The following is a 21,436-nucleotide window of genomic DNA, read 5'->3' on the forward strand; positions in this document are numbered from 1 at the left end:
TCAAATAAGAAGATTTTCTATTTCCAAAATATTCTAGAATCTTCATATTATTTTAACTAAAAAAACTTTGCAAATCACTAGTAAACTTTTGATTGTTGTCAACCCCGGTCTAGAAAACAAATTCTTTGGAGAAAACGACGAAGGATTATTCTAAGATAAAACCGCCGAGAAGTACAATGATAGGCGATTTTATATAGATAAAACCACGGAAAAGTACAGTGGTAGGCGATTACATTTAATGAAGACGAATTTTTTATTTAAGTTTTGATGGTTTATTCGAATTACAAGTTTACAAGTAATCAAAGAGAATCTTTTTTAATTGACAGCTTCTCTTGACTTCTATTTTGAACTGTATCCATGCTGTTTAGCAGCTCCATTTACACCAAAATTTAAATCAAAATTCGTCTTCATTGTATTGATATAATCGATTACCACTGTATGAATCCGTGGCAACGCATCATTTTTGAGGGAAAAAGGCCCAAGGGATGGAATAAGAATATATTGATATTGTATTTTCCATATTGACCAGAAAGCCAAATATTATATGTATTCTCTCTAACTTGATATATTAACTTGTTTTTTGTTGTACTTGTTAAACTTCTGTGGGGCACTGGGTTTGTTTACATTCCTCCCACAGTGTATAGTAAGCAATATGCGTATATCTAAGTTGTGCGTTCCTTTTTATAATTCCTTGGATAGGGAGGTACGTATATTACATGTTCCTACCAAGACCAAAGTGTTACACCAGTTTTCTTTCATGAAATCAAGCAAAATAAAGGAATGAACAAAGCAAGATAAATTGTTCAGGCTTAACATTTTACATAATGTAATAAAAACAAACTTTTAGAGAACACACTTTTGTAACATGGAAGCCTCTCATGAAAGCCTAACGGTCCTAAATGTAAAAAAAAAATATATAAATATGATGACCAATGCCCAGTGTTTTAGACTTTTTAAAACAATTGTTTTTATCTTGTTACGAAATATGTAAACGGATTATTTTCAACTTTATTATCATATGACTATAATGTTATAATACAATATTTGATACAATCTGTCTCTGCTAGCTAGTGAGTAGATTGAATACGGCCGTCGTCGTATATATCTATACAATGAAGACGACTTTCTATTCATTGCATTCTATTACACCAGGAAAAACTATTTTTGACTGAACAAAAAAATAAGGAAATGTTAAAAATATATTTTTTATTGTTCTGGTCAATAACACAACTTATAACAATTTAATACTTTTTAAATTACCTGAAAACATCAAATCCTTGCGAATAGTGCAGCAAAGTAACTAAACCAAATTCATGATTAGATTATGGGTTGAAGTTATATGCTTCTCACAACCATGCTTCCGTTTTTTTAAATTCAAACGAAAAAGGTAATTTTATATTTCTGCAAGCTTTGTTTAAGAATATTTATATTTTTTCATTTATATTCTGTTAGTTTTTACAAAAAACCTTTCTCGTTAACTAAATTTCATTCTGCCATTTATGCTGGGATTTGAAAGCCCTGCTTCTTTGATAGAAAAAACTTTTTTTTCTTTTTAAAAAATAACTTTTTCAGAATATTTAAAAAAAAATCATATTTTTCTTTTACAAATTCAAGCCTTTTCTTTAATGGATTATAAACTCACCTTAACTTCTGCTTCAGCCGATGTATGCAGATCTTCTCTATATTCCTTTAAACAAAGATAAGATCTATTTAACTTTTAAATTTTAGAACCATTTGTATTCGAATTTACAAATAAGAATTTACTGGGTCCAGATTTGATAATTTTTAATTTCATCATATTTACATATGATAAGACACTCATTTTTTTTTTACAGAATTGTAATCTTATTAAAATGCCAAAAAATTAACAGATGTTGATATTAAGCTTGTAATTTCTCCTAATAATACAATTTTAACCCCGTTTAATGCGCATCAAAATTATTATTTTTTAGATATGCATTATGCATGTTTGCATTTGCAATGCCCTGATAAAAAACCTTGGTGAGGTTCCATCAAAGCTTGTTATGATTTTATCAACAATTATTTTATACATAAATAAACATTTAAAAGTAAACACTGATTAGTAAAATAATTGAGATACAGGGTGTCACAATAAACATGAAAATTGAGTGAAGATTTGATATCTTCGTTTTAAATATTTTTTTATATGGTAAAGTGATGGATGCCTCCTTAAGGAAAGCTAAAACTCATAAATCTTTTCTCGATGCTTGAGGATGGATGCCTCCTATTGGATGGATGCCTCCTATAGGATGGATGCCTCCTATAGGATGGATGCCTCCTATTGGATGCATGCCTCCTATAGGTAAAATAATAAATCTTTTGTCTGCTGGAGCCGCAAGGCGGCTAGAGTTAAGAATTTGTGTGTTTATATTTTGATTGCATACTGTCTTGTACTTTGTAAAATTAGATATTTATGTTTACAAACAAAGTGTAGTTTATTCCTCTTAACTGTTCATCTTGCAGATATGTTAAAGAGACATCATACAACGTTTTCCAGAATAAATGTCAATTACCATTTACATAAAAATACCCTATATAGTAGCTTGGGCGCGTAACTTTATTTACGAACCTTGAAATTGTGCAACACAAGTACAACGCGTATTCTTCACAAAGGTTTGGTATTCTTCACTCAATTCCCGTGTTTAATAAGACACACTGTACCTCAAATCCTATTTTTATTGGGACACCCTTGTAGTTGTACCTGGCAGGTTTGAATAAATCTTGAAGCATCATTAATTATATCCTCTTGTAGCTCCAGGTTTTCCTTTCCATTACAACTTGTTTTTAAACATCTTTTCTAAAATGCAATTTCTTTCATCTTCAGCAAAAACAGAAAAGTTTAAGTGAAATCAAAACATTTTTCAGAAAGTGTTTTCAAAACTGATTTCAGGAAGTGTATTCCGAAACAGATATAACGAAGTATATTCAAAACAGATTGTAGGAAGTGTATTCTGAAACAGATATAATGAAGTATAATATAATATATTTCAGGAAATGTATTCCGAAACAGATATAATGAAGTATATTCAAAACAGATTTATAGGAAATGTATTCCGAAACAGATATAATGAAGTATATTCAAAACAGATTGTAGGAAATGTATTCTGAAACAGATATAATGAATTATAATATAATATATTTCAGGAAATGTATTCTGAAACAGATATAATGAAGTATAATATAATAGATTTCAGGAAGTGTATTCTGAAACAGATATAATGCAGTGTAATATAAGAAATTTCAGGAAATGTATTCTGAAACAGATATAACTAAGTATAATATAATAGATTTATGGAAGTGTAATCGGAAACAGATATAATGAAGTGTAATATAATAGATTTCAGGAAGTGTATTCTGAAACAGATATAATCAAGTATAATATAATAGATTTATGGAAGTGTAATCGAAAACAGATATAATGAAGTATAATATAATAGATTTCAGGAAGTGTAATCGGAAACAGATATAATGAAGTATAATATAATAGATTTCAGGAAGTGTAATCGGAAATGAGGGATAGAACTTAGATACTTTCAAGCTACGAACTCTTTTAGATAAAATATATAATTTAGGTATAAAAACTTTACACAATTAGTAAGTATATCAACTTTAGCAAATTTGAGTTTGTGGCAAGGACTCAATTCTCTTGAAATAAATTTGTCTAGCTTATCTTAAAAAGAAACCAATACTTGTGTTCGAAGCGCTCCTTTGGTTAACCACAAACGATGTGAGGCTTGAAAAACGTTTAACGCATTTTTTGTTTCTTACTTTTACAACATAATGAACACCATAACAGCTTTATATTTAATATTTTTAGCGTTTTTAGAGGGAGTGACCAGCAAAGTATGGAAGTTGAACTGAGAATGTGTTATTTTGGAGAACACTTTTAAGATTAATTTGAGACATATAAAACGTTTTAATAATGTACAATAATACTGAGTTTGATCGCAAAATCAACGTTCTAAATCATCCATTTGGGGGGTCACGTTTTGAGAACCGATCTTTTTAAAATTATTGAATAACGACGACGAAAAATGTAAAAATATTCGCAATAGAAAATTTTTCAATAAATTAATGTTAAATCAATTATTTCTTTTTTATCATTATATTGAATTTCTTATTCTTTGAGAATTTGTTTTCATGATTTCTTCAAATGACGTCTTTTCAATTCAAATTTCAGGAAATCTAAGTGAAACGTTTGTGAACAATGAGTTATTATATAAACAAATAACTAAGTAAGATTACTTATTTTCGATGACAAGAGTTAATTTTTATTTTTCAACCTGTATCTATTTATGCCATCAGTTTATTGTAGACTTTTTTTACATTTTTTGTCGTCGTATTTATTAATTTTAGAAAAATCGATTCTCAAAACGTAACCCCCAAATGGATGATTTTGAACGTCAACTTTGCACTCAAACCCAGCAATTATTCACCATTAAAACGTTTTAAATGTCTCAAATGAATCCAAAAAATGTTCTCCACAATACTACATTCTCAGTAAAACTACCAAACATTGCCGGTCACTCCCTTTAAAGAGAGGTTTGCGAAAAAAGGGAGTATTTATTGAAATCTAAACAAACTGTAGCGTCTTTCATCAGTAAATGGACAATACCCCCTTTTATCTTTGCGAACACTCCCTTCAAAGGGTTGTGGGTGAGCCTGTACCTTATATTTGAAGAACATGTTGGATTGTATAAAGTACCCCTCGTCAAGTTTATAGCAAAGCCACAGGAAGAAGAAGGACATGTAGAAGCAGACAGGGACCAACACAAGAGAGATACTACACCCAGTTAATTTGGATTTAGGGTTTAAGATTTTTCAATATTTCAACTTTCATTTGCAGGACCCTCTCATGCTAATTATCCAAATAGTTGTGAGGGAAAAAGTCCCTGAAAACTCCGGTTATATGAAAAACCGTACCAGCTAGTAGGCACTATGTACACTATGTACACTTTACACTGTACACTGTACATTATACTTACAGGCTCGAAACGTTGAAATGCCATCTGAAGCATTGTTTCTGTAACAATTATCAGATGAAATCATATTTGAAAGCCATGTAATTGATAAGTTGATATTAATTATATTCTTAGTTATTTTCTTTTTAATCAAAATGAAAAGAAACGGGGTTTGATTAGAAACCTGTACACACTGTATTTCTCAAACATAACCGGACTTTTACAAAATTGTCTCTGATTTAAAAAGTTTATTTCTAATTTATTTCTTTGTAAGAAAGTTTAGCATATGTATGGTGGTGAACATTTTTAAAAAGGAAGGAACGGTTCTGTTCTAGGGTGGAAGGGGTTTCGCCTCAAGTCCCTTTAAAGGTTCCCTAAAGAGATGTTTAAAGTAAAAAATCACTAAAATCCCTTCCTTAGAAATGATCGCCATTCTGAGCTTTTTGATATATCAAATCTATAGTATGAGAGGTTCATCACAAGTTGAGGAAGCTGCACAACTAAACAAAATATTGATGATGAAAAATATATAAAATATAAAATATTAAATTTGAAATAATCAATCCTGAGTTTAATGGTTTGAAGGGGCAAAATAAAAATTATATGTTTTTGGCTCTATTTATTTATCTGCAAACAAAAGTCATTTTACAAAAATCTAAACATTTATCTGTGCAAAATCCTAACATTTATCTGTGCAAAATCCAAACATTTATCTGTGCAAAATCCAAACATTTATCTGTGCAAAATCCAAACATTTATCTGTGCAAAATCCAAACATTTATCTGTGCAAAATCCTAACATTTATCTGGGCAAAATCTTTTTAAAGAAGCATTTACCGTCATTTTGAAAATTTTGTTACCTCAGATGTTTTTATAGATTTATTCGCTAATTTGAGAAAAATAATTGTTTTTTGAAAAAAAAAAAATGATTTTTTGAACAAACAAACAAGAACAATAAAGTGCCCAGAAAACAGTCTCACCCGATCTAAGATAATTTCGGTTTTTTAATGTTTTTTTTATATTTTCTAAAAGTTTTGCAAAAATGCTTTTCCAAAGTTAGTTATAGGAAATTTTTCAGCGAATTTGATTTTGTAAAATTTGGTTGAAAAACATGGGAACAATCTTCAAAACATTTTTAAAGAAAGTAAAAATTTTCTGACTGACCTATCATTATGATGTTTGCAATGAACTGCTTACTGAAATTCACAAGAATCGTTGTAGAATGAACTGAGTTGTAACTAAACAAAACAAACATGAAAGGGTTTTAAAAATTGATCCAGATTTACAAAAGATGACGATATGTAGATTATTGTAGACTATATTTGAACTCTAATTTTGAAAACTACTCTCTTCAAAACAATCGCAATTCTATTTTAAAACTCAAAATATTTATTGTCGTTTAAAAAACTGGCCATCAGCCCATACTTCTGTATGGGGCACCGTGGATTATATTTGGAAACTAAGCTGCTAACATTTTTGCAAAACTCTACATTAGTCTAAACACTTACATTTTACCCAAACAAAATAATGAAGACGCCAATCATTTGGCAGCTGGTTGGTTGTAAAAATTTACAAGGTGTCCACCGATTAAAATATCAAGTTTTTTGCACATTTGAAAATGGGCGTTGAATGTTTTGTTTTTTAAATCATTCGTTCTTCTTTAGTTAACGACCCATTCCTTTTTTCCCCTTCGGTCAGTAAAAATTTTTATTCATTTGTTTTTAAAGAATTATCGCTTGAAACCCGTCCATTCATTTGTTTTTTTTTAAATACGATCGTTCCATTAAATCGTTTGTTCAGCATTATCGTTTGTTTGAAATTTTTCAAAAATTTGTTCATTTGTTCGTTCACCAAAAATACGCTCGTTGTTCAAACCAACGATTTAGGAATCATTTGTAAACGGTCTGACTGTTAATATCTACCAATTTGAATTGTTCGTTTTCGCTTTCCTAATTCGTTTGGAAATAGGGTTTCCACGAAATGGCTAAATCTTTTGCACAAATTTGCGCTATTTTCGCGCAAATTTTTTTTGCGAACTTTTACGCTATTTTTGCGCATGAAACGCAATGAGTTTTGCGCTATTTTTTTGCACAATTTGCGCAAAACCAGAAATATTTTTTGCGAAAGTTGCGCATGAAACGAAATTTTAGTTTTGCGCATTTTTTTGCGCAATTTGTGCAAAACCGCAAGTTTTACGCAAAATGTATTTTTTAGGCAAATTGTCAAAAATTGATATTCTAAGCTTAGAATTAAACAACTAAAGATTTATTCCATACATAAAAAAATATTAACATACGAGTATGATAACGATTGTACTACATTCAATTGGTTACTTCCAGTTACAAAAAGTTTAAATTATAAGGGACCAAAATTAATAAAATAGAAATTAGAGAGTGTGAAACTTGGCAATATTTTAATCCTATTAAATAATTTCAAGTGACCCCTAAAAGCTTTGCCTAATCAAGTATGAATTATATTCTTAAATTTTTTTAACCAAATTTCTGAAATCTTTTTAATCTCATATAAGATAATGCAAGAAAGTAACCAATTGCCTGAAGAATCCACTTTTAGGAAATATGCATGTTCAAAACTAAAATTGTCGAGAAAATTGTGAGATTTGAACTCTTCTTAACTGTCATTGGTCAATTATATGTAAAGTGACCAATAGGAAGACATTCCAAAACAAGATTTTTCCAGAATTGAATTCTAAGAAACACGCACACTGTCACCAACCGTTTGATTTTTACGAAATTGCGGAATTGCGCAAAACTTGAGTTTCGCAAAAGCGGAACAGGGCAATTTTGCGCGAAATGACTTTTGCGAATGATTGCGCAATTCGTTCCACAAAAATTGCGCAAAAGTTTTGCGAATGGAAAACCCTATTTGGAAAAAGATATTTCAATCTCTAAGCCGGTGTGAAGCTGCAGTTTACCTGTTAATATTAGTGCTAGATGTTGGTAGCTGAAGAACCTCAGCAGGGTTGAAGATTTTAGAAATCCTTAATCAGTCAACTTATTCACATCTATTTTTTTTGTAAAATAAACATGGACTAAAAAATCTCCTTTTATGTTCAGTGAGATTAACAATGGGGGAATTACTACTTTTTTCTTTTAAGAAAATAAGCTTTACGCTTTATTTTAATTTGTTTGTTGGGTAGAAAAAATTGTTGGTCAGGCTTTTATGTGGTGGAAACATTTTGTGGTTGAAAACATTTTGTGACCGGAAAATTTTTTTGCCGGAAACATTTTGTGGTCGGAAACATTTTGTGGTGGAAAAATTTTGTAGTCGAAAACATTTTTTGATCGGAATTATTTTGTGGTCGTAAACATTCGAAAAAAGTTTTATGTTTGGGAACATTTTGTATCGGAAAAATTTTGTGGTCAGAATTATTTAGTTAGAAAATATTTTGTAAGTGCTCTGTAATAAACCTGCTTGTTCTGAATGGATACCCATTTTTATTTAGCAAAGATTGTTCTTTACGATAAAAACGTTTTGTAAAGAACAAAGTTATCACCCTCAGTAGACCTGAAAAAAAATTAAATTGTTCTAAAGAAAAAGAAAATGTGAAGCAAGAACAAACATGAAATACAGTAACTGTACACTGTACAGTGTACACAGACAAATTTTGCATTATATAAGAATTAATTTTAAGATACTGTTGTGAAATGGAGGGTCAATTGAAGTTTTAACTACTGCACGGTAAACTTCAGTTCAAGGACCAGCCCAACTCAACTACAGCACGGTAAACTCCGGTTCAAGGACCAGGCCAACTCAACTACAGCACTGTAAACTCCGGTTCAAGGACCAGGCCGACTCAACAACAGCATGGTAAACTCCGGTTCAAGGACCAGGCCGACTCAAATACAGCATGGTAAACTCTGGTTCAAGGACCAGGCCGACTCAACTACAGCACAGTAAACTCCGGTTCAAGGACCAGGCCGACTCAAATACAGCATGGTAAACTCTGGTTCAAGGACCAGGCCGACTCAACTACAGCACAGTAAACTCCGGTTCAAGGACCAGGCCAACTCAACTACAGCACAGTAAACTCCAGTTCAAGGACCAGGCCAACTTAACTACAGCATGGTAAACTCCGGTTCAAGGACCAGGCCGACTTAACTACAGCACGTTAAATTTCTGTTCAAGGACCAGGCTGACTCAACTTCAGAACATAAACTCCGGTTCAAGGACCAGGCCGACTCAACTACAGCACTGTAAACTCTGGTTCAAGGACCAGGCCGACTCAACTACAGCACGGTAAACTCCAATTCAAGGACCAGGCCAACTTAACTACAGCATGGTAAACTCCGGTTCAAGGACCAGGCCGACTCAACTACAGCACTGTAAACTCCAATTCAAGGACCAGGCCGACTCAACTACAGCACGCTAAACTCTGGTTCAAGGACCAGGCCAACTCAACTACAGCATGGTAAACTCCGGTTCAAGGACCAGGCCGACTCAACTACAGCACTGTAAACTCCAATTCAAGGACCAGGCCCACTCAACTACAGCATGGTAAACTCCGATTTAAGGACCAGGCCAACTTAACTACAGCATGGTAAACTCCGGTTCAAGGACCAGGCCAACTCAACTACAGCACAGTAAACTCCGGTTCAAGGACCAGGCCAACTCAACTACAGCACGGTAAACTCCGGTTCACGGACCAGGCCGACTTAACTACAGCATGGTAAACTTCGGTTCAAGGACCAGGTTGACTCAACTACAGCACGGTAAACTACAGTTCAAGGACCAGGCCGACTCAACTAAAGCAGGGTAAACTCCGGTTCAAGGACCAGGCCGACTCAACTACAAAACGGTAAACTGCAGTTCAAGGACCAAACCGACTCAACTAAAGCAGGGTAAACTCCGGTTCAAGGACCAGGCCGACTCAACTACAAAATGGTAAACTCCGGTTCAAGGACCAGGCCGACTTTCAAGGAGCTAGACAAAATAAGACGAAACGTTACAGAACGCCAAATGAACCACACCCTACTATAGATAGTTTATGTGACAGTCCCTTTAAAAAGTAGATAATCTACTTGAGAAACAGTCTATTTAGATAGTAGATAATTTACCTGTGAAACAGTACCTTTAAAGAGTAGATTATATACCTGAGAAAGAGTTCCTTTAAAAATTAGAAGCTCTACCTGAGAAACAGTACCTTTAAGTAGTAGATGATCTACCTAAGAATCAGTTCTTTTAAAGAGTAGATGATATACCTGAGAAACAGTCCCTTTAAATAGAAGATGATCTACCTGACAAACAGTCCTTTAAAGAGTAGATGATCTACCTGAGAAACAGTACCTTTTAAGAATAGATGATCTACCTGAGAAACAGTCCCTTTAAATAGTAGATGATCTACCTGAGAAACAGTTCTTTAAAGAGTAGATGATCTACCTGAGAAACAGTCTCTTTAAAACAAAGATGATCTACCTGAGAAACAGTACCTTTAAATAGTAGATGATCTACCTGAGAAACAGTATCTTTAAAGAGTAGATGATCTACCTGAGAAACAGTATCTTTATAAAGCTAGTAGATGATCTACCTGAGAAACAGTATCTTTATAAAGCTAGTAGATGATCTACCTGAGAAACAGTATCTTTATAAAGCTAGTAGATGATCTACATGAGAAACAGTACCTTTAAATAGTAGATGATCTACCTGAGAAACAGTACCTTTATAAAGTAGATGATCTACCTGAGTAACTGTACCTTTAAATAGTAGATGATCTACCTGAGAAACAGTACCTTTAAATAGTAGATGATCTACCTGAGAAACAGTATCTTTATAAAGCTACTAGATGATCTACCTGAGAAACAGTATCTTTATAAAGCTAGTAGATGATCTACCTGAGAAACAGTACCTTTAAATAGTAGATGATCTACCTGAGAAACAGTACCTTTAAAAAGTAGATGATCTACCTGAGAAACAGTACCTTTAAAAAGTAGATGATCTACCTGAGTAACTGTACCTTTAAATAGTAGATGATCTACCTGAGAAACAGTACCTTTAAATAGAAGATGATCTACCTGAGAAACAGTACCTTTAAATAGTAGATGATCTACCTGAGAAACAGTACCTTTAAATAGTAGATGATCTACCTGAGTAACTGTACCTTTAAATAGTAGATGATCTACCTGAGAAACAGTTCTTTTTTAAAGTAGATGATCTACCTGAGTAACTGTACCTTTAAATAGTAGATGATCTACCTGAGAAACAGTTCTTTTTTAAAGTAGATGATCTACCTAAGTAACAGTACTTTTAAATAGTAGATGATCTACCTGAGAAACTGGGACAAACTATTCCTGTCATTAGCATCCCCAGGTAGTAGGGTACTCCACCTACATCAGTTAGGAAAAACTAAAAATATAAGAAAAAATTATTGTTTTTTTTTATGAATTTTTATATTTCTATAATTATCTAGACATAACTGCGGATTTTATTTAAGTTGTAACACTTGGCTTTTTCCATCAGTATTTTACATCATAAGTAATTGTATCTTGTACAGTTTGCCACAGGTCAAACAATACGTTTTCAACTTGCAACACTGTAGTCTAAAACAGCATGAAAAAATACATGCCCTGCAAGGCTGCAATACAAACTAGGTCTTTGAAAGAATCGAATCCTGAATTGGATTATTGAATTATACTAAAGATGATTTTTATATTCTTTTCTCTCTTATTCTAACTTAACAATAGTCCATTCATTACTTCCAAAATGTCGTCTTCATCCATACAAACGGAATAAAATCCCTATAATAGAAACAGGATCTCCTTGTACATGGGACTGATCCCTTTATTGCAAACTTGATTTTAAAACCATTGGATTCCTAAAATTCATTTTATCGTTGATTTGTCCTACCCATGATAAGCTTACCGTATGACAGCACCAGAACATACAGAGGCATGCAAAGCATGAAAACGTGAGCAGGAAGGATACAGTGTTGGTTGTGCATGCCAGGACATGAAGTAATTTCTGCTTGGTAGACATACTATACTCATGCTGGGTATCATGCGCTTTCACCTCAAACAAATTTGGTTTAAAAAAAATTACATATTTATTGAGTTATATATTGACTATTTGAATAGTTTGATATATCAAAAGTTACAACATGAGATATTACAGATAAAAAAAAAGTTTAAATGATTAAATATTTAAAAAGCAATTTTCATTGTCACCTGCGCCATAGTTAGTGATATTGTACTCACGAATGTAGAAAGTAGAATAGTGTTGATATTGATCAATGAATTCAAATGTTCCTATTTTTCATTTGCTTTTCTCAAACTAACTTGAAACATGAAACCTAACATGAAAACTTGTATCCCCTTTAAAACACATGAAAACTTGTATCCCCTTTAAAACACATGAAAACTTGTATCCCCTTTAAAACACATGAAAACTTGTATCCCCTTTAAAACACATGAAATTTTGTATCCCCTTTAAAACACATGAAAACTTGTATCCCCTTTAAAACACATGAAAACTTGTATCCCCTTTAAAACACATGAAAACTTGTATCCCCTTTAAAACACATGAAAACTTGCACCCACTTTAAAACACATGAAAACTTGTATCCCCTTTAAAACACATGAAAACTTGTATCCCCTTTAAAACACATGAAAACTTGTACCCACTTTAAAACACATGAAAACTTGTATCCCCTTTAAAACACATGAAAACTTGTATCCCCTTTAAAACACATGAAAACTTTTGTATCTTCTTTCTAATAAATAGTATATAAATTCTCATTTAAATGTTGGTTTTTACAATTTTGTTGAATATTAATTGGAGCTAAAAAATGTTGAAGAAAAATAATGTTGCGTTAATAAAACTCGTAAATTTGACAGTAAAGCAATCCTCCATGTGTGGATCTTCGTGTGCATCTGCAATCTGATCCAGCATGTACTTTAAAGACAATTTTTATTTTTTGACTTAAATAATATTTTTATCCAGGAAAACGTTAGTTTTACTTAGAGAATTTTTTAAGTACAAAGTAAGGAGCTTTGCCGTAAATTCTCATTCCAATCCCAATGTCTTTGCAACCCAGTGTTTGAAATGTCAAAGGTTTGCATCATCAGGTTGCAAAGATATAGGAACGAGAAAATTTAGTTGTTTGTGGCCAAGAATCATCTCATTTCTGTTGATGACTTAATTTTCCCAAAACATTAAGTTAGGTAATTAGTTTTAACATATTGTGTTTTCCAAAATCCTCTGTCTATGCTGAGGTTGATAAATTTTGTCATCTTATTTCTCTAGAAAATTTTCAAATTTTAGTAAAAAAAACACAGAAAAATCTTTAAAAAGATATGTGCAGTAGAGAAATTATTGTTGTCCCTTAAGGTTAAAATAATTTCCCAACCCAAGAGAGACGATTAGAATACTTTCAAATCCAGCCTCATCTAGGGTCATTCGGAACCTAGAACAAGATGTTAGAAATTAGAAACAATTAGTTCGGAACTTAGAACAATATATTAGAAATTAGATACAATTAGTTCGGAACCTAGAACAAGGTGTTAGAAATTAGAAACAACTAGTTGGAACCTAGAACAAGATGTTAGAAATCAGGAACAATTAGTTCGGAACCTAGAACAAATTTCATGGTAATATTAATAATAATAATGATGATAGTAATAATGATGATAGTAAGAATAATAATTCTGATTATAAAATAATAATGATGATAATTCTTATTAACAAACAAAATCTAAAAAAAATATGCTTTTACCTAATAATTGAAATAATTAGAGAAACTGTGAAGAAGGTTATGTAGTTGATATTATGTAGTCCTGTTCAATAAAAATCAGTTAGATATCGGATAAAAAAAATTTATAATAAAACATTAAATCTGAACTGCAAATCTGTTAAAAATAAAAAAATTGTGATCATTTTAATTTTCTGTTAAAAAGAAAAAGGAGACAAAATATTAAATTTTCCAAATTCAACAACCCAATCCGCGGTATTAACTAAATTATTAAAGTCTTTGAACTCAATATTAAAAATTCAATTTATTTTAACAATTTGAAATACCAAGAAGAAGTAAGGAAAAGAGCAACATTATTGTAAAAGCTTGATTGAAATTAGAACATAAGCACAAGATTTCCTTGATAATAAAACCAACAATTCTTAAAAATTTAGCGATAGGAAACATTTTGCAAAGTATATCTTTTGTGACTTGACAAAGGTTTTTTGAAATGAGGAAAATATTATATTACTAGGCTTTTAATATCATATATAAAATATTATATTACTAGGCTTTTAACATCATATATTTGAACTTGTTGTTATTGCTCTATCTGCAAGCATCTTCACTTTTAACAATATAAGACAAAAATGTTCGCAGATTTCTTAATATTCTTTTGTGGATATTTAAAATTTTACAGAAATCCAAAATCTTTAGAGACAAATTTTGAAATTATGAGCATCCATAAGTCTTCCCTGGGGTCATGTAAGGTCCCACACAAAGTTTGGACACAATTGGTTCAGCTGTTATGACGTTTATTTGATACAAACAAAAAGACACCCAAACAAGCAAAGTATATATATTATAGATATAGATTACCAAGGATGGAAACAAGATAATCTGCTTTCTTCTCGTCTATAGTCATATTCTCATGGCTGATTAACCATCAATTATAAAAAACTTAAAATATCCAAAAATTACGTAAAGGATCGAATTTAGTCTTTTTCCCTGTATTTTTGCAACACTTGATATTTAAAACTATGAATCCTGTTGGATCAAATAATCTAACTTTGAAATATTAATGGTTTACACCATTAGGTTGCAAAGATACAGGGATAGTATTTCACAGAATTTATAAACAATTCTTAAGAAAAACATATTTATTATAAATGTTTTAAGGTTAATAACTAATCACAAATTGTATCTGAATCTTCGTAAAAAAAAACTTTAATGAACTTTTCACAAAGTAAATCTTCATAAAATACGTTTTTGAGAAAATTTCTTTAAATTTATTATTTGTTGAATAATTGATTTTCTTAATTGATTGATTGAGTTATCATGTTATCATGGTTTCCTTTCATGTTGGTAGGATTCTGTAGGGCTATTTTGTAATTGACCCATAGCATAGTTTGTGTCGTTGAATAACCATCTCCTGTAAAATATATGAAAGAAAGTCACATATAAAAAAGGTTTTGGAAAGAAACGTGGAAATAAAAAACCTTGGTAAAACAGTCCCAATTTTATGAAGTTCTAGGACAAAATGTCACTGGAATGAAGTCCTGAGTTTTAGATTCTTGGGAATTTCCGAAATTTTTTTTAGAGAACTTTTTCGGTGGTTTTATTTACAAATATCTACATTTTTCAATTCCTTAATTTCTGCTGAACGAAATTGAAAATAAACAGTATTTTTACAAAAATAATCATTCAAAAGCATCAGACTTGTTGTGCCCTTTACACGAGCCTAGGAAAGATTTATGGATGGTAAAACCATCAGACTTGTTGTGTCCTTTACACGAGCCTAGGAAAGATTTATGGATGGTAAAACCATCAGACTTGTTGTATCCTTTACACGAGCCTAGGAAAGGTTTATGGATGGTAAAACCATCAGACTTGTTGTGTCCTTTACACGAGCCTAGGAAAGATTTATGGATGGTAAAACCATCAGACTTGTTGTGTCCTTTACACGAGCCTAGGAAAGGTTTATGGATGGTAAAAATTGACAAAATTTAATTGGAAAAGTTTTCCAATTTCTTTAGATTTTAAAAAATCCATTAAAGTTTACAGAAAAATCCGCAAAATGACCACTTGAAAAGCAACATGGAAACACTTAAATTATTGCTAGAAGAGAGCTAGTTTAAAATAAAATTCTAAAAGATCTTTCAAATTTTTGTGTTTAAAGTATTTCAGTTGATTATTAAAGTAAATGTAGAATAATATAGTATGACCTGATAAAACGAGGACAGAACCGAGCGTTAACATCTAGTTGACACATCAGCTCCAACCAGATCTTCAACACCCAGGCATCTACTTAAAGGGACTGTATGCGTAATTTTAAGGGACCCTCGGTTTGTAGAGAGTGGTGTGTCCGATTCTCAAAGTACCCTTAAAACCCTTGAATGATCAAGGTTGTCGGGCTTATCCTAATTATTCTACAGAAAAGTTTCTGTACCGTTGAAACCATTATCTGCTCATTAATGTGGACGATATTGTCTTTTTAAACATGTTTATATCTTATAATTGATCCTACATGTTTTCCTGCCATATGCGCAAGAAATTTTAGTATAGAAACCGCAATTGAAAATAGTCAGTTTTCTAAATTATAAACATTGATATCTGATTCATACTTGATCAGATGAATATTTTAAGGGTGCCGCTAAGAATCGGGAATTGACAACCTTGCTCGGAGGACTCACTTTAAATTACGCGTACAGTCCCTTAAATTTGTTAATTTTTTACTTTCTGACCTGTATATACGTCATAAAACCACAATCCAATGCTCACAATAAACACATATAGAAGAACTTTTGTGTACAGCCAAAACGGATGTCTAGAAAATTAAAAAAGTTATAAATTTATAAAAATACGATATAGGTTTACTTCAGATTGGCCTCTATACTTGAGGGGCTCCTCTCTTAAAAGCGCCATAGAGAGGCCCATGACACTTTGTTTTCTGAACCCAAAACTTAAGACAGGACAAGTGAAATCAGGTAGATGTAAATTTTTAAAACATTTCTCACACTACAGGCGCTAGTATCTATTTGTATCTGTATTGCAAGCAGAATCCTGTTTTCTCTCAGCTTTCTATTCTATGTGCGGAATATTAATTTAAATGCTTAGAGACCAAATTTAAAGAATTTGAGCAGCGGCTTACATTTGAGACGCGGTTCAAATATTGTTGGTTCCATATAAAATTGTATTCAATGTTTAAAGATTTAAGCCGGCACTCAATTGAAATCGGTTTATGCAGATTTGAGACGCGGCTTCAATTCATTAAATTCGGACTCAGGTAGCACTATGATCAGACACCAAGGGGAAGGGGTTCTAGCTAGTAAATGGGGCGGATGGTGAGGGGGACCTAAACTCTATTTATCTCTATTAGAAATGTTGTGATTGGTTATTGAAGCTATATAATTGCAATAAACTTGAATATCTTATGATTTATTTCAGAACTTTAATATTTGTTGAACCTCATTTTTCTGCTAACAGCCGGGATACATCCCCTCTTCCGCTTCTCTAAATCTGTTTTGTTTATCATGTTGTTCTTTACAGAGTTCAGAATTGTTTCTGCAATTTTGCATCTAGAAAAAAAAACACAATGTCGGTTATCTAAGTTTACAAGTTCTGCGTCAAGTTGTATCCCATTACAGAGCCTTTTTTTAAATCTAGTATTCACATTTTTTTTATATTTCAAAAATTACATTTTTAAATTGTTGGTAATTTTCTAAGATCCTTTCGCTTTAAACTATCCAGACGTCTGATACAAAGCAAGGTGAACAGGGGCGCACGAGAGCTTTAGTGTAGAGGGGGCACCTTATTTTGTTGTGTATGCACTCCTAAGAAGATTTTGTGCCCCCCCCCCTAAAAACCCCTATTTTGACAAAAGTACTGATTAGTTTTTATCTATATTGAAGAACCTTTCATACTTGGAGCTTGGTTTAGAATGTATATTTGTTGATTATAGATCAGAGGAGCAAATGAAATTATAATCTTTATATCTGTGCAAACCAGTGTCGTAGATCTTTGATATTTTTAAACTATGAATTCTATGAATTTTGAAAAAGCCTAAGTTTGGAGAAATATTTACACCCTCAGGTTTTAAAGAAATAGGGATTAGAAAATTTGAGTTTGTGGCAAAAACTTATTCCTTTCTTGAAAAATCTTTACTCCTTTAAAAAATAATCCCCCCCCCCCACCCCCCACAAATTTAATATGTTTCAGCCGAGCAGTAAACAATGTGTAGAGTTTTATTAGCTGAATATTTAGGTACAAATTCTAATTAAAAGAATAAAAAAATGCCTTTTGATAAAAAGTTCTTTTCCCCAGTTCATCAAAAAAAATTCTTTCCTGCAGGTTTGTTTGCGCTAAAAATTAAAACAATGTTTAGGGTTTTAACTGCTGAATTTTGGGTTAAAAGAATGAATGTTAGGAATGAAGCGCCATACAAGTTTTCAGGGTTTTGCTTGATGAACTTTTGTTTAAAAAATATTTAAGAAAGGGATGAATTAAGTTGCCTTTTAATATCACATTATTCATTTTTCCCCTGCATCATATAAAATCATTGAATATATGATGCTCCCTATGCGTGCCCCCCCCCTCAGGGGGGCATCCTAGGGAGGAGCACGTGCACCCGGAGCCCTCCCCCCCTCGTACGCGGAATTACACGCAAGTAAAATTAACTTGCGTTGAAATTGGATTTGAATTTAAAAACAACTTTTTGCAATTTTACTATTTACCTTCGGCTTCCTCTTAAATCATAAGGATGAAGTATAAGAGAAGCTTTAAGCTTAGATCTCATAGCTCTAGCAAATGTTAAAAAAAAATCAGATAAAGAACCTTAAACTCAAAAGTCTGTTCTTAAAGGGACTGTTAACTCAATTTCAAGTGACCCTTTAGGGAAAGATAGCAATGTCCGATTCACAATTGTAACCTTAAAAGCTTTGTATGAATTAAATATGAATGTTTATAATTTTGAAAACTATTTATTTTCAATTCTTTACAAATCAACAATATCTTAGTTTTACACATGATTAATCAGATAAAGGATTAAATTGTACCGTTGTCCTCTATGAATGAAGGTTCACTTGAAATTACACTAACAGTCCCTTTAATAATTAAAAAATCTACAAGAGTATTCAATTCTGAATCTGTTCTGCTTTTTATTTTTTTTTTAAATAATTTTCGAGGTCCTCTTACCACAGACCAAAATTGCAACAACAATAACAAAATTAATTAAAAAGTAGAAAAACATCTTTTCAAATGTCCTTAAAAATAAACAAATTTAAAGGTGCCAGATTTGAAAATTAAAGTGAAATGGACCAAAAAATTGGTTTTAAATGATTAAGTTTTTTCTTCATTTTCCTGAATTGGTATTCTTTATCTAGTTCAGTTTTTGGATTTACTGTTTTCAGAATACTTTCATAGATGTCAGCTATCTTCTGCAAAAAGAAATATTAAATTTTGGATTTAAGGGATTTAAATGTGATCATTCATGCAAGAAATGTCCCGCATCACAACGGTACCCTCCAAGTTTTAGCCTGATCCATTGACAACTCTAGGCTGGGCAATGAATACAGTAACGGGCAATTACACAGGTTCGGGTTCAAGTGTGCCAGTCTCGGGTTGCAAAAAATGTTAGAATTTTCCAAGTTCTCGGTTCTGCACCAAAATTGAATACAATTGTGAAAATGCACGTATTAGGCAGGCTCTCTGCTTTTCCAGTCGGATCGCTTCACGTACGAGGGTGCTAGAGCGTTGGGAAACCCGTCGGTCGCAGGGTGCAATTTAAACCTTTATTGCAGTTCTAAGAGGTAGTAACCAATTTGCACTCTGATAATTTCTTCATGCTTATCTATAGTAGAAATGCTCAATTGAAAATAATCAGTTTTCAAAATAAAATATTTCTGTTCCTCAGGGAACATTTCTAAATAAAATTGAAAATTTGGAAAAAATATTTTGAAAATTATGAAGTTCGGGCATAGACGGTTAAAACCTATATATATATATTTACTTATAACTGTCTAAATAAATACCTCTTCTGGAATAGTTTCTTTTTGCTCGCAAGGCCAGTCAGGGTCGTATTCTGATCTTAGTTTTTCATACTCAATCATTCCACTCAAAGAATTCAATCTTTAAAAAAAGTGAAGATTAGTCACAGAAATTTGACAATGTTGGCCTTAGAAAGACTGTAGGTGTAACCCTCGTCTCTCAATGCAAAGATAGCAATGTCCCATTCACAGTGGTACCCTTTAAAGCTTTGTCCCATCAAGTAGAAATAAGAATTGAACTTTTAAAATTAATTAAAACGAACATATCTTCCACATTATTGATCAGATAAAGGTTTCTAAGGTTCTATTGTAAATCGGAAATTTACATCTGTGAATTCGAGGGTTCCTATAACTGCGCTATTTTATTGATCGGGCATTGAATATCTACTAAAGGGGGTCGATTTTTAAGATGGCACTATGCTTACTTAAAATAAGAAAGGACTTAGACATACAATTGCAACATTTAGATTGACAATTTTTTTGCAAATCATAATTGCCATACGGAAACCGGTTTCAAAGCAAAAAACTAAAAGTTATGATGAAACCCTAACTTCAAAAACGTTTAAATCGTCATAATCTGTTAGAAAACGAACCTATGATTTTAACATTTATTTTTAAATTTTAGTTTTTTTTATTTAACAAAATTTTAAAAAGAGCAATTCATTTTTGCTCTGGTTGTTGTATCTTCTTTTTATCTGATCGTAGATCCATGTTTCTTTTTCTCTCTCCTAATCTACGCATTCTAATCTCTTATAGACAAGGGAAAAATGCATTGTGACACATATTTCTTTCTCACTAATATTGCGCATATTGCCCAGAGCTGCAGCTTTCTGTTTTTGCAATTTTGCAAATGACAAGTTATATTGCAGATTAATGATGCAGCTTTTTGATCCAGCTATTGTTCATATTTATTATATATATTCTTACAGGTTGGAAAAATAAAAGTTGCGGGTTTGGTAATTCTGAGGATCCAGTGTCGGAATTCCGTATTCTAATTCTGAGGATCCAGTGTCGGAATTCCGTATTGATAATTCTGAGGATCCAGTGTCGGAATTCCGTATTCTAATTCTGAGGATCCAGTGTCGGAATTCCGTATTGATAATGACAAATGGAATAAGAAAGGTTAGGCAAGGAGTGGATATTTTCGACAAAAGAATTCTTGATTCTTGTAAGTTCATCTCAGACAGATACTTGTAAATGGAACTGACATCTTGATGCTTATACATAGAACCAGATTGAATCAAAAGAATAGCTCACCAGGCTTGTTATTAAGAAGTATATTTAAAGCTGTCAGTAGCAAAATCTGGATCCAGCTAAGTAAAACAACCTCCATTTTCCAGGTTAATACAGCGTTAAAAGATGATTGCAGGCCTTCAATGTTACTTGTAGTTCCGTTTTTTGTTATGTAAGCTTGTGTTCTCAAGCATTCTTAAAACTAAGTATTTACAAGGAAGAAGCAAAAAATTTAAAAACCCAATTTAAAAATAGCAAAGCAAAGTTAACCCTATAAAGGCTAGGCTGAACCTATGTATAGACTGGGGGGCGTCCCAAGCCCTCCCTCCCCTCCTAGAAAAAAGCCCTAGAGAATAAGTATAGGGTTGAACTGCATGTTCATAAACCATAGGCCAGCTCATTGAAAAAATAGATCGATAACTTTTGTAGTTTGGGTGCTAGAGAGGGTTGAAAAAAATGCCAAAAAGGGTAAAATTTTTTTTTTTTAATTTTTATGTT

General features: G+C 32.2%; 2 protein-coding genes across 2 annotated transcripts in view; both read right to left on the bottom strand.

Moving 5' to 3' along the window:
* Positions 1 to 1,231: 1,231 nt before the first annotated feature.
* The window catches only part of LOC111712023 (uncharacterized), a 34,199-nt gene continuing 13,994 nt past the window's right edge, over positions 1,232 to 21,436 (bottom strand). Inside the window, exons 4-16 of the mRNA XM_023486531.1 lie at positions 13,316 to 13,400; positions 12,839 to 12,886; positions 12,160 to 12,240; positions 11,858 to 12,004; positions 11,263 to 11,341; positions 8,410 to 8,506; positions 7,914 to 7,979; positions 6,146 to 6,219; positions 5,398 to 5,482; positions 4,690 to 4,804; positions 2,723 to 2,818; positions 1,643 to 1,687; positions 1,232 to 1,300 (exon numbers count right to left, since the gene is read on the bottom strand). Of these exons, the coding sequence (XP_023342299.1) occupies positions 1,232 to 1,300; positions 1,643 to 1,687; positions 2,723 to 2,818; positions 4,690 to 4,804; positions 5,398 to 5,482; positions 6,146 to 6,219; positions 7,914 to 7,979; positions 8,410 to 8,506; positions 11,263 to 11,341; positions 11,858 to 12,004; positions 12,160 to 12,240; positions 12,839 to 12,886; positions 13,316 to 13,390 (1,077 nt within the window). The 5' untranslated portion in view covers positions 13,391 to 13,400. The remainder of the gene's footprint in view (positions 1,301 to 1,642; positions 1,688 to 2,722; positions 2,819 to 4,689; positions 4,805 to 5,397; positions 5,483 to 6,145; positions 6,220 to 7,913; positions 7,980 to 8,409; positions 8,507 to 11,262; positions 11,342 to 11,857; positions 12,005 to 12,159; positions 12,241 to 12,838; positions 12,887 to 13,315; positions 13,401 to 21,436) is intronic.
* The window catches only part of LOC111712035 (uncharacterized), an 11,228-nt gene continuing 3,487 nt past the window's right edge, over positions 13,696 to 21,436 (bottom strand). The window contains exons 4-12 of the mRNA XM_023486544.1: positions 19,691 to 19,787; positions 19,020 to 19,096; positions 18,395 to 18,460; positions 17,129 to 17,239; positions 16,406 to 16,488; positions 15,887 to 15,965; positions 15,016 to 15,093; positions 14,541 to 14,596; positions 13,696 to 13,767 (exon numbers count right to left, since the gene is read on the bottom strand). Of these exons, the coding sequence (XP_023342312.1) occupies positions 13,703 to 13,767; positions 14,541 to 14,596; positions 15,016 to 15,093; positions 15,887 to 15,965; positions 16,406 to 16,488; positions 17,129 to 17,239; positions 18,395 to 18,460; positions 19,020 to 19,096; positions 19,691 to 19,787 (712 nt within the window). The 3' untranslated portion in view covers positions 13,696 to 13,702. The remainder of the gene's footprint in view (positions 13,768 to 14,540; positions 14,597 to 15,015; positions 15,094 to 15,886; positions 15,966 to 16,405; positions 16,489 to 17,128; positions 17,240 to 18,394; positions 18,461 to 19,019; positions 19,097 to 19,690; positions 19,788 to 21,436) is intronic.

The sequence above is a fragment of the Eurytemora carolleeae genome, unplaced genomic scaffold (genome assembly GCF_000591075.1).
Source record: "Eurytemora carolleeae unplaced genomic scaffold, Eaff_2.0 scaffold130, whole genome shotgun sequence".
In the NCBI taxonomy this organism is placed as follows: domain Eukaryota; kingdom Metazoa; phylum Arthropoda; class Copepoda; order Calanoida; family Temoridae; genus Eurytemora; species Eurytemora carolleeae.